Source organism: Halichoerus grypus, chromosome 3 (genome assembly GCF_964656455.1).
Source record: "Halichoerus grypus chromosome 3, mHalGry1.hap1.1, whole genome shotgun sequence".
Lineage (NCBI taxonomy): Eukaryota > Metazoa > Chordata > Mammalia > Carnivora > Phocidae > Halichoerus > Halichoerus grypus.
The window spans coordinates 207111570-207125485 of record NC_135714.1 but is presented as its reverse complement, the minus strand read 5'-3'; the positions used below and the strand labels follow the sequence as shown (position 1 = coordinate 207125485).

Below are 13916 nucleotides of genomic sequence, written 5' to 3'. Positions count from 1 at the left end.
CCCCGGAGGGCTGGCTGGCGTGTCCGCACTGTGAAAGCACGACGCAGAAATAACCCTGAGAAGCAGGCTCGCGAAATTGCCGTGTCTCGGGGTCTCCAGCACGTGCTCCTTTTAACCTCGTCGTAACCCTAGGGGCCAGCCGTTACCCAGGTTACCGATGGGGAAACTGAGGCTTGGGGGTAAGTGACTTGCCTAGAGGGTCACAGCCGTGAGAGTCGCAGCCAGGACGGAGGGCAGCTTTGTTGGAAAGCCTGCAGGGCGCCCGCTTCCCAGAGAGGAGACAGGGGGGTCGGTGCGGGGCCTGTCCCCCGAGCTGCGTGGCAAGAAGCGACCTGCCCCAGTCTGTCTGTCTTGTCACTTGTAGGGAGAGACGGCTAGTGCGCTGAACACTCAGCCAGGGCTCACAGGGGTCTGCCGGCTGACCGCCCGCGGCCCGCTCTCAGGAGCTCCTGTGGAGTGCAGACGGCAGAGGATCGACACCGCATTTCCCACCCATTTCTGCGGGTCTGGGGGTGCGGCTCCAGGCCCTGCCTCGCGGGCTGGCCCGGTGACGCGAACCTGCGGCGCCCCGCCCTCACGTCTCATTCGATGCTGACATGCGCCTCTTTCCTCTGTGTCCCGTTCTGTGTATCCCTGGTGCGTGTGTCCCTGCACAGTTTCTCCTTGTCTGGTGCGTGTGTCCGTTTGTGAGAGTCCGTTGGAAGTGTCTCCCGTTCCCGGACACTGCAGTTTGGATTAACGTGCAGGGGTTCCTCAAGCCCACCTGCCTCGGTTGCCCCGTCTTTAAAGTGGGAGCGATTACTGCTCTTCCGTCTCCACCACCGGGCTGGGGGGATGAACAGCACAACTGCCACAGGCCTCTTCTTATTCGGCTCAAGTGTGCGGCTGGGAGCGCGTCAGTTTGCCCGCTAAGGCGGGTTTCTCCCTCGCCGGCCTGAGCCGTTCCGCGCTCCAGCAAGCCTCCCAGCACCTGCTCCTGGAAGTGCGGGCGCTGCCTTGGGCACCTCTCAGCAGCGAGGCTGCCAGACCGCATCTCACTCTTGGACTTACGACAGGTCCCCGAGGGGACCACGGTAACCATGCCCTGAGGCAGTGCACCTGCCCGGCTGTGCGCTCGGTTTGGAAGGCAGAGCATAAATGATCTGGGGTAGACAGCAGAGACGTGCGGTCGGAGCCGCAGCCGATGCCGGTGCTAGTGGCTCCCTGCCTGGGTGCCTCTCTCGGGTCCGGGAAGCGGGGGCCCAGACTGCGGCTGCCCAGCTTTGACTTCCCACAAACACCTACCATGCAGGAGATGGGGACCAGGGCACACAGGGACCGCCTCCTGTGCAGCTCACACGACCCAACATGCACATGCTCACACACGTGTGCATGCACACTCACACTCATGCACACACTCCCCTGCCTCGTGCTTACATTTCTGCATAAACATGTATGCACACTCAACACACACGTGTGCACCTGTGTGCTCACACCTGTACACATGCATTCACACTTGTGTGCACACTTATGCAGACAAATGCATGCTGGTCACTCACACATGTGTATACACAATCACACATTCACACACTCACACATGTGCTCATATCCACGCAGGTGCAAACATGTTCATGCGTGTACGTGTGTGTGCAACTAATGTGTGCAGTTTTACCCACGTAAGTACACACATATGCTCACACTCACACATGCACATGTGTGCACACTCATGCGTGTGTGCATGCATGTACTCACCTCTGTGCCTGCTCTTGCAAACCCAGGCATTCACACACATACACACACGTGCACACTCACATTTGCAGTCATATGTGTGCACGCACCTGCAGATACACATGTGCACGCCGCCCTAATGTGTGCAGCCACACACGTATGCACTCACACATTTACTTACATGTACACACTTGTGTGCACAGTCCCACATGCGCACACGTGTGCACATGCATGCATACAAGTGTCCATGTGCACGTGCATACAAACACACACACACACACACATGCATGCACACGCCAGCCACACCAAGCTCCTTGTTTTGTAAACAGACCATATTTAGAAATGTCCCCCTTCCCACCTGCCATCATGGCATGTGGCTCGGCCTACAAGCTCCGCCATCGTACAGGGAGAGCTGGTGCAGGGCTCCGGGCTCCGCAGACCCCAGACGCTCTTGTGATGGCACCCACCACTCACGACAGTGACTGGGGAGATGTCTGTCCCCTTTCATCAGGGAGCCCTGCAAACACCTTTGCTTCAAAAAGTCTTACTTAGCATTAGCGATTCTGTTAATACATCTTTCTTCTCAATGCCTAGAACATGGCAGGTCTTGTAAAAATGAATATATGCCTTCATTTCTCAAAACTTTTAAGATCCCTTGAATTTTCAGCCAGAATCTCCTCTTAGGAAGAGATTCCTTTGATTTCCTTTCCACTGTGCAAAGCAGTAATTCCTTTCCTTTGTCTTGAATTTGCCTTTTTTCTTATCCATGTAAGGGTCTCCACTCCCAGGATTTCTGAAATTGTTAAGTATTTAGCTCACCCAGGCCATATATGATTTTATCATCCCCCTCAGCCTTCCCCTTCTGAAAGCAGAGATAACGTCATTTTTTCTTAGGAAAGTTTCATGTGACAAGTGCTGTAGCTCTGTGAGATCCTTCACATTCAGTATCCATCTCATCACACACCTGACCGTCTTCCTGGTTGAGGTGAAGGACAGAATGTCGATATTTGCTGTGGACAAGCTTATCTGAGTCTGGCTTCCTGTGGAGTTTTACTTCAATCAAGTGAAGTGTCTCATGTCCCCTCATTTTTGAGATTAGGAAGAAAAGACTCAACAAAATTTAAGAGACTCACAGAGAGTTGCGTGGCCAGCTCGTAGCAGAATCTAGCTCCAAAGCTACATCCTCCTCCTTCGCTCGGAATGGTAGAGAATTCTAGCGCAGGGAACGTGGAGACTGGATGGAGACAACGTGCTGTTGTCTGGTTATATGTTTTAGTCACTTATGTAGTGTGTGTACATGGCTGTGAATACATGTGTGTTTCATGTGTGCACACACATCCTGTGATTTTGCTATTCATGCCACCTGCTAGTGTGCATGGGACCAAAAACACCTTCCGTGGTGTAGCCCTGATGACCATCACCTTCGTACTGTGTAGTGTTCCGTGTCATGAGCAAATCATAATTTACCCTCTGCTACTGCTCGCCTACTTCACCCCTCGTCATGTTTCACCTGATAAGTAACACTAAGATGAACACCTCACACACTTGTTAGAATTTAAGGTGATTTCCTTAGACTAGAATCCTGGAAGCAGAAAAAATAAGACAAATATTCTGAACATTTCAATGATAAAATCCAGTGCTCTTTCCATTACAAAAATCTTTCTAAAACTATATGTATGCATGGATCTCCCCCCAAATTATGTATCCATCAAATTCGACACCATCTACCAACATTGTAAAGCGTAAAATCACCTACACTATGACTGTGTTCACAAAAACATGCACAGACATGTATCTGTAGCAGCGTCATTAATCATGGCAGAAAACTAGAAGTAACCAGATTATCCCTCCCTTGAAGACTGGTTAACTAAATCAGGTTATGTTCCTAAAATGGAATAGCAAGCAGTTAAAACACAAGGCAGCTCTGTTTGCTCTGACATGGGACGACATCTTAAATACGTGAATTGTTACTGTAATCTTTTCATGTAAAATAATAAGAGTAACAATCTCCATGTCCAGGAAGGTGAAGTTTATCAAAGCCATGACCCCCCATAGAGACAGCAGCAAGGTTAGATCTGGATTCAAGGATGTCCCTCGTCCTGTGGTCACCCCGTGTCCTCGCCCAGCCGTCAAACCACGCACACAGAGGAGGTGATGTGACCTCTGCGTGCGTGCAGGATTCTGCCAGCAAGGAACGGGGTGTGCCCGGCCGTGCTCCTCCCCTCGGTAACTCAACCAGGGGCCCCGGGTCTTCACGCAGCTGTCTTTATTCTGGCCACAGCGTATCACTCCAGAGTATGGTGGGGCTGTCAGACAGACGCAAGTGTGAATCCTCGCTCTGCTCCCAGTGAGCTGTGCACCCCTGGGCAAGTTACTCACCGTCTCTGATTCCTCAGCTGTTCAGTGTGGCAGGAAATCACAGCGGGGTACCGTGGACACTACGTGCAATAACGCTTATTATGCTCTTGGCACAGTGCCTGGCACGTGGTAAGAGTAAAATAAACATCAGATATGGACAGCGTTGTTTCTCTTTGCCACAAGTTGAGTGAGCCCTCGGTGCCATGAGCTCGGCCACGGGGCAGCCGCAAATTACAATCACAGACTCTCCTAAGTTGCAAAAGAGAGCGTCATAATGATTTGTTTAGTCATTTGTACCTTACCCTCATGGCAATCATTAATATTTTTAAGAGAAAATGTGGTTTACAACTTAGTTATGACATTTCGGATTGGGGTCAAAGTCCCGCTGATACAGTAGGTAATATTTTCTGGGGAAAAAGGAAAGGGACACTGGAGTAGCCAGGATAATATTTACGGATAAACTAAACTTTGGTTTCACAGACTATTTGTGCTGAGAGTTTGAGGGCTCTTTAGAACATGGGCTGTACCAGCAGCCCCTCATGTGTTAGCTCTGCCCCCTCACGGTCCTAAAGTGCTTGGTGGGTTTGGGAGACGTTTTGGCAAATAGAACCACGAGAAGGATTCGTGTAAAATGCACAGTTTCTGTTCTGTTCTGACCTGGCCTCGCTGGGCACAGTCCCATTAGCAGATGCAAGACACCAGTGTGTAGGGGCAGTTGGACACATGGCCGCGGTATTCCCGATACACGCTGAAATTCCTTCCTGTGTGTTTCTGTATGTGGATGCAACCATCAGTGTAATTCTGTTAAATGGCTTATTTGTGGTTGTTAGCTCTATCTGGTTCATGCTGTACTTACTTTCTTCACCGTAGGGTGTGATAAGAGCCTTTAAGTCCTACAATCATGCAATCCAACAAAGCCTATTTTTTGCCTTAGCTGAACTAAGCAATTTTATTTGCATTCATTTGAGAGATCAGAGTGCAATGCTGAGTTCAAGTAGTTATGTGAAATTTGATGAAACACAGTAGCAGTGTAATTACACCAATATGAATGCATTTCCCTTTTTTGTGATTTTACTGGGTCAAGTGCATCTCTGTATTAATTAAATGCGTAATTAGTTACAGCAAATGAACACACACACACACACACACACACACACACACACAATAGTCCCCTGCCCAGGTCGCTTGTCTCAGTTCTAAAATAAGATGTTCTGTGTTGTATTAGGTGGAAACAGCCACAGACTCTGACACAGAGAGCCGAGGCCTGCGAGAATACCACTCTGTTGGCATCCAAGTGGAAGATGAGAAGCGGTAACTCAGCCCCTTCACAATATACGATGTTCCCAAGCAAGAGCGATCTGTTAGAAACCTGATTGCAAACATCTAGATCATGCTGACCATCAATAATTCATGCCATGTGTGGTAACAGGGTCATATATTTATACTTTGCAATTTATATCGTTCAAGTATGAATTAACATCCGCCTGCATCTTGTTTTTTGTGAGAGGCAGGGGAATAATTCTTTCTAAAGTAATTTACCACCTATGAAAGCAGAGGGGCTGACAGGCCTGAGAGCCAAAGTTCTTCATCCAAAGGAAGAACAGATAGGCTTGAGGGTGAATCAGGTGCATGTCTTCCTACCTAATAATGTTAAAGGTAAAAGAAAGACAGAAAGAGAGAGAGCAGGAAGGAAGTTTAAGACCTTAGCTATACCATGATTTCAAACCATAAAATACAGAGATGTCTATGATGGTAATGTTATTTTTGTAGCAAGAACAGGATGATTATTTTATTTCATATTTAAAAAATATATCTTGTACATTTCATAAAAAACTAATTCAATGAGAGAATTGTTACATCTGCAACTTCAATTAGCATCTAGTCCCGGGTGACATTGCTCATCGTGGAGGGTTTTAGGACCCAGCCAATAAAGATTTTGATTGCAAAGAAATTCAGACCACAAGCTCCTGGCTTCCCGGGTTCCCGGCAGAGTGCTGAGACCGCGGACAGCTTCTGCACGGGACTGGGCTTGCTGCCTTCCATCCCCATCATGGGTTTGTTCTCTGCTCCTTTGCCTCCAGCAAAGACACTAAGTGGAAAATTCATCAACCAGCTGCGGGCACAGCTGTTGCCATAGGAGGGTTCAGTTGGTGAGAAGCCAAAATGTAGAGTTAGGGTTCAGTTTGGAAGAACCCCCCCTCCCTGCACACACACAGGGTTCTCACCCAGCAATATCTGGACTCCAATTATAAGCCCTTTCCTGCCCATCATTTCAGTAATTGGCTGTGCGGGACTGGGCGGCCTTCCAATGTGTATGATGAACATGTTTTTAAAACACCTGCTCAAGTCAGAATTTGGATTCCTTATTTTGCATACAAGACTTAATGGGGATGATATTAAGTTATTCAGATAGGAGAAGAGATGCACGCCCTGAAATGTGTCCCCAGAACTCAGTGGGGTACAAAAGTTATTTACCTAAAAGGAGCTACACAGCGTTCCTGTTGCATAGATGCAACATAAGGAGGTTTTGTAAACTGTGGCGGATTTGTCAAGGGAAGTAAATGAGCCAAGGCAGTGGACTCATGGAATGCGTTACCCCCACTGCACCCCGCAATACGCTTCCGTCTCAAGTGGGCATTATTTAGGCATTGAGACTTAGGTAGATGTTAGAGGTTAATTCTTTGCAAAACCCAACGTTCTTCCATAGCTGAAACACCAAAATAGTAGTAACGAGAGGAAAAGACTCATCCTCCCCTTGACTTGTTGGCTCGCGCGGTGCAGGCGTGTCGTTGATGAGCGAGGCGTAGGCTTGCTGCACAGTCAGCTCAGAAAGTCTCCCCTCTCTCTTCCTTCCCCCTCCACAGACACGGGCGTTTCAAGCGTTCCAACAGCGTGACCGCCGCCGTCCAGGCGGACTTGGAGCTGGAGGGCTTCCCGGGACACGTCACCATGGAGGACAAGGGCCTGCAGTTTGGGCCCTCCTTCCAGCGGCATTCGGAGCCCAGCACGCCCACCCAGTATGGGGCCGTAAGAACTGTTCGGACCCAGGGGCTCTTCAGTTACAGAGAAGACTATAGGACCCCCGTGGACACTGGCAGCCTGCCGCCGCCCGACCCCTGGCTGGAGCCGTCCATCGAGACAGCGGAGACGGGGAGGGTGTCTCCGTGCCGGAGGGATGGCTCGTGGTTTGCGAAGCTGCTGCACACGGAGACAAAGAGGATGGAAGGCTGGTGCAAGGACATGGAGAGAGACGCGGAGGAGAATGATCTCTCAGAGGAAAGTAAGAGTGCAGCCTCCCCTCAGCTTCTTAGCACTGCAGTTGGTCAGTAGGCCAGCAGGCAAATGGCATCATTCATGGGGGACACTTCCTTTGATACTTGGGTAAATGAAAACAAACGTGCTTCCCACCACATCCCGCTCAGCTCCCAGAAAACAGATAAGGACACGGACAGAAAAACCACCGCTAACGCGTTCAAGGGGATCCGTTTGGGTTTTGTTAGATCGTGAGCCCAATGGCACTGACCCTGGTGCTGGTTCTGCAGTTGGTCTCATTCCATGTACCTCTTCTCCCGAATTCTCACAGTGACTTGATGTGGAGGGTGTCCACTGTTTTCTAGAATCATCACTGTCCCATGTTTATAAGGAATTGAGTTGCTTTATTTTTTTTAAGATTTATTTATTAGAGAGAGAGAGAGAGCTTGAGCAGGGGGAGGGGCAGAGGGAGAATCTCAAGCAGACTCCACACTGAGTATGGAGCCTGACTCGGGGCTCCATCTCAGGACCCTGAGGTCACGACCTGAGCCGAAACCAAAGGTCAGACACTTAACTGACTGCACCGCCCACGTGCCCCTTGAGTTGGCTTTATGCCAAAGAGAAGTTTGAGCTGAGTAGCGATGGAACCGGCCAGCCCCGTGACGGTGCACGCCCAGCTCTCCCATCACCACGCTGAGCGGGAATCCATGTGACTTCCTGCAAAGCAGACCTGCTCCAGCCTCTTTCTGCCCTGATGGGTCTCTGCCTCTCTGTGTAGAAAGGGACAGCATCCCTCATTCTCCACCTGTCTCCCACTGACCTGAAGAATCCTCTCTTGAGGATTATCAGAAGCAGCATCTTTTGTGAATCGCTGCACCTGATTTCTAAACAGATACCACCTTTGTTGATAGACCAAGAATCCGAGAATAATTGCCACATACTTAGAACTAACATTGTCTTGACCAAAATACGGTTTCACAGAGGCATTTCTGAATGTCTTGACAAATCATGCTCTCTTGAAAGTACTTTTTCTGTGAATTCCTTTGTCCATTTGCTAGCTCACTCGGAATTCTCAAGTTCAAACGGATAGCTGACGTCCTTGGGGATTGTGCTCTGCCGCAACACGTCTAGATAGCTGCTGTGATAGAATCTGTCAGTATCATACAAATGGAAATACGAGGATGAAATTATATGGACTTACGTAACGGACAGAGTACAATGGCCCTGGGATCTGTAAAGCCAAGAAACTAATTGGCGTGTTGATCTCTAGCTGTTAGAACTTATGGTGTTAAGCTATGAAGGGAGAGATTGCTTTAAATTACTAATTCTCTTGCCCCACATTTCTCCCTTAATCACCCAATTCCACATGTTCACCTAGGTGGGTGGGAGACCCTGAGTGTTTTGGAGGAAGCGTTGCTGTAGCGAAGCATTTGAACCTGCTCCCAAGCTCGCCGACAGGTGTCTCAAACTGCTTGCATGCGTTTGTCCAAGTCTATTACCTTTTTAGGTTACATTGAGTGGAGCAATTACTTACAATTCTTATATTTAAAAATCGCTCATTTCCTGCAGCATTTTCTCACTGGTCGGTATGTGTCTCAGCTTGGCAAAATCGTTATTTAATTGTCACAGCGATTTACAATCTTTATCACAAAGACAAAACTTGGAAAAACTAAATTGCCTAAGTTGATGCGAAATCAGGGTCAGGCTGTGGGCTCCCACTGTGTGCACGGCGGCGTGCATTCTTCCGGGGGCCCGGGGCGTGCAGACCCACGGGGCGGTCAGCCAGGACGCGCCCGTGCCCTCCTGGGGCTCCGCAGCAGAACCCCGCTGAAGACGTACTTGTCAGGTCTAGCTCCATAATGTGTCTATCAATTTGATCCTGTCATTTGAATTTACACCATTCAGGACACATCCAAGAAATTCTGGTCTCCCTCTGTGGGCAGAACAACAGGGGACACTAGCCACTGCCGTGTTTGTAAGACAACCTAGAGCATTCGTTACCTTATCATAATTTCCCATATGTAGCATGTCCTTTTTATTTTATTTTATTTTTCTCTTATTGTTAAGTTAGTCACCATACATTACATCATTAGTTTTTGGTGTAGTGTTCCATGATTCATTGTTTGCGTGTAACACCCAGTGCTCCATGCAGAACATGCCCTCCTTAATACCCATCACCAGGCTAACCCATCCCCCCACTCCCTCCCCTCTAGAACCCTCAGTTTGTTTCCTGGAGTCCATAGTCTCATAGTCCAATCGTCTCCCCCTCCGATTTCCCCGCTTCATTTTTACCTTCCTTCTCCTAATGTCCTCCATGTTATTCCTTATGTTCCACAAATAAGTGAAACTATATGATAATTGACTTTCTCTGCTTGACTTATTTCACTTAGCATCATCTCCTCCAGTCCCATCCATGTTGATGTAAAAGTGGGGTATTCATCCTTTCTGATGGCTGAGTAATATTCCATTGTATATATGGACCACATCTTCTTTATCCATTCATCTGTTGAAGGGCATCTCGGCTCTTTCCACAGTTTGGCTATTGTGGACATTGCTGCTATGAACATTGGGGTGCATATGGCCCTTCTTTTCACTACATCTGTTTGGGGTAAATACCCAGTAGTGCAATTGCTGGGTCATAGGGTAGCTCTATTTTTAAATTTTTGAGGCACCTCCACAGTGTTTTCCAAAGTGGCTGGCTAGTGAAACAAAAGCAAAAATGAACTTTTGGGACTTTATCAAGATAAAAAGCTTCTGCACAGCAAAGGCAACAGTCAACAAGACAAAGAGGCAACCCACGGAATGGGAGAAGATACTTGCAAATGACACTACAGACAAAGGGCTGGTATCCACGATCTATAAAGAACTTCTCAAACTCAACACCCAAAAAACAAATAACCAAGTCAAAAGATGGGCAGAAGACATGAAAAGACACTTCTCTGAAGAAGACATACAAATGGCTAACAGACACATGAAAAAATGTTCATCATCATTAGCCATCGGGGAAATTCAAATCAAAACCACACTGAGATACCACCTTACACCAGTTAGAATGGCAAAAATGGACAGGGCAAGAAACAACCAATGTTGGAGAGATTGTGGAGAAAGGGGAACCTCTTACACTGTTGGTGGGAATGCAAGTTGTAGCATGTCCTTTTAACGTAGTCTTTATTTTCTAAGAATTACAGTTTAAAAGGGGATATAGTTTGAAAAGAAGAGATCTCTGCACGAGCACGTTCTGAGCACGAATCCTGTGCCAAATATTATGGGAGGTTCTTTGCACACCTCGTTCAGAGCTCACCGCGATGTGCTGCCTAGATAGCATCGTCACCATCCTAAAAATAGAGAGACCCAGTCTCAAGGAGGTTAGCATCTCGCCCCAGACCCCACAGAGTATGGCGATGGAGTCGCGAGGCGAAGTCAGGGCCGTCTCCTGTCGAAAGCTATGCTTTACCACTGTGCTGCCCGAAGCTATTGAATCACAAGATCCCTTACTGGAAACCTCTCTCCCTGCATCGCTTCCTTCCTGTCTGTGTTCTTGTGGATTACCTTCTTCCACTATTATAGAAAAAGTGGAGTCCCAGTCCTTGGCCATTTGCTTCATTCTGATCCCCCGTAGCTGGGACACCCATTTAGGTTCCAGAGGGAATCCCTGAGCTGATAAAACGTAGACTTAGCTCATCATTACTTAGCCACTAGAAATTAAGGAAGGAAAAGGGGGCAAATTCCTTCTCAAACTAAACACAAAAGATCTAACAGTTAGAAGGCTTAGACACTGAAGTGTCATCATGATAAGTAATGACTGTCTTGTTGTTGGGGGCATTCAAGAGAGTTTGGGAATAGTGCCATAAAGGTACTCTACACAGAATTCAATTCAGTGGCCAGCAATGACCCAGATCAGCCATAAGATTCCATCCTCGTGGGAAATACAGTATTTAGATTTCAGTTGCCTTAATATGAGGCACGTGGAAAGCACATTCTTCTCTAGCAAGCTATAGCAGAAAATGAATTTCTGCTGCCCCTCAACTGCATTTCCCTAAACACCTTTTTTGAACCTTTGGGATCTTCTTCTTGGATTCTCTCATTAATATAAACATTCAACAGATATTTACTGAATACGTGCCATGAGCCAGCCACCACCCACAGACTGTAGGCTGACAGCGAGTGACCAGCCGTGAAGACACGGACTGCAGTGACCGGGAGCAGTGAGACCAGGACAGGACTATTTATACCGAGTGGAGAACATCACGTGTAGTGGGAGACAGGCAGATAAGAGCTTTAGAACCTCACAGGTGTGAGACATTTTCAGCGGGGAAAATTCCAAGAAGGCTTCGTGGAGAAGGTGGCATGGTTCCCAGGCCTCGATGGGGAGTCGGATTCGGCTGTGCCGTAGGGGGAGCAGAGAGGGAAGGGTGGGGGAAAGCAGCCCCACGGACAGGAGCCCCTGTCTCCCGGCTCCTTAAGAAGAACTTCACTTCGACGTGGACTGTGCACCTGCTTGTCTTTGCTCCATCACCCCCATGCCCTTGGGCACGTGCGTTTCTCGCAGGACAGGACAGCTGCTGTGTCTTCCCAAAGCTCTGCCCCTCTGCTGTCACGGGAGACCTTCGGCTCCTTGAATGCACTGATGGTATTTGGTGCATTTATTATTCCCCAGAAGTGTCTGCCATGGTGCTCTGCTGTGGAGAAGTAGAAGGGAACAGGAGGAAAGAGATGGACAGTCGTCATACACAGGGACGGTCACACTCCTGCTCACACCCTCGTGAAAGCACGGCATCTAAAATCCCCCCAGGCCTCTGGTCGCCCTCACGTGGGGGCTGGGAGTATCCTGTGCCCTCCCCGTGCTGGAGATATCAGCTAGTGATTTTGTTTTTTGTGCACTTTTCCCAGTCCTATTTAATGACTAAATACGATGGCATTGCTGGAAGCCTTGGATGCAGAGAACAGAGAATAGATCCACTTGATGCTTTTTGTGATTTTCTTAATTTCTTTCCCGAAGTTTCCCAGATGTCTGATATTTCTGTGGACAAAGATGACAGAACATTTTTATGTGTCTCTTCCGCATGCTTTGCACCTAAAACTAGCACCTATTAATCAACTTTAGACATTTCCCTAAGAAGTTTTAAAAAGTAAGATAACCTCTGATTCTTGCACTCATTTTGAGAACAGATAGAGGGTTATTGGTGATGGCACCTTTAAGAAGCAAGATTAAGTTAAATGGCTTGCTAAACCAGAACTCTGAGCTCCGAATATTGAAATTTCCATCACATGAACTAATTTCTTCCCAAACTAAAATTTTATAATCACAGCTCACTGAACTGATTGAATGAAGTGAGATCCGTTCAGCCCTCTATGGTTAATAAAAACTATAATGAGCCCAAATAAATACTGGTTTAAGTTAAGTCACGTTCATGCAGGCTTCCTATTGTTAGGTCATTAAAGATCCATTCTGGAGGGGTTGTAAACCATTACTCTACTCCTATTTGGGGATTTTTGTATTCATTATGTTAAACCCAAAGGGTAAATGGCATAAAGTGGAACGAAACAAATAGGGTGTTTTTCTGAAATAAAAGCAATTGTCCCAAAGCTACACAGTTTTCCTTCTGTGGTGGCACAGAGAGAGAAAGCACATGAGGGACTCAACGGTGGGGCCTTTGGACAGGTGTTGGCAGGTTCTCGTGCCCAAAACAGCTAATAACCCGACACCAGCTGGCCAGATGTGTGGAACCACAGACCCCCAGGCTGGGGGACGGGGGCTTCGGCCATTCCCTCGTCTGAGGGTCTCCCTTTACCGGCAGAGGGAGCCTTCAACAGGCTTGCTCCCAGGTCCTCGCGAAGCCCGGGCAGGTGCCTACAGGGATGTCTCTCACGAGCCAGTCACCAAATGGCCACGTGACACAGAGTGGACAAAGATATGTGCGCTCGATAAACCTGAGAATGGTAACGCTTGAGACCTGAGGGGGGATGTCAGAGCAAGCAGCGATTTTCCTGCACCTGTTCGCGGAAACCAATCACGGAGGAGCCCAAGAGACCGGAGAGGAGATAAATATTCCCGTGATCCTTTCAAACTCTGCAAATTCTACAAAAATCCACTTCAGATTCTGAAAGGAGAGTGTAAATGTTGTCCTGGCATTTCATAGCAAATTCAGAAAGAATGGGAAATTGGAGAAGACGCATGAAAAATAAAAAGGAGCGAGGGAGTTAATCAAATTTCCTTACACATCAGAGGCCAGCGTTGTATCAGGTTCTTTGTCAATTTGCATTCTGGGAAGCATTAGCACTTATCTGCAGCTCTTGAAACAAAGTGCCGAAACTATGACAACATTAGGGAAGTACAGTGGAAAAGAATAAATTGAAATTTTCACCTCCAATTCTTGGCAATTATGGGAAGCTATTTGCATTAAAGGTACCAGATAGAGTGGTCCCCGCTCGCCCAACTGCAGACCCTCCTGCCATTAGCAATCAGGTCGCGAGCTTCTCCTCGACATTCACTGTCTCTCCCGAGCAATAATCAATTTATACCCTTAATAATAACTCTTCACCACATTAAATCAACACCAAGATATTGCCCATCTAGCCATGATGTGTTGAAGATTATA

At 47.8% G+C, this 13916-nt stretch overlaps 1 protein-coding gene across 14 annotated transcripts in view; it reads left to right on the top strand.

The window, feature by feature from the left end:
• Positions 1 to 13916, top strand: part of DLGAP2 (DLG associated protein 2) — an 844777-nt gene that overhangs the window by 804689 nt on the left and 26172 nt on the right. For all 14 annotated transcript variants that reach the window (XM_078069920.1, XM_078069913.1, XM_078069921.1 and 11 more), the window contains 2 exons: positions 5291 to 5376; positions 6930 to 7345. In XM_078069920.1, coding sequence (XP_077926046.1) covers positions 5291 to 5376; positions 6930 to 7345 — 502 coding nt within the window. The remainder of the gene's footprint in view (positions 1 to 5290; positions 5377 to 6929; positions 7346 to 13916) is intronic.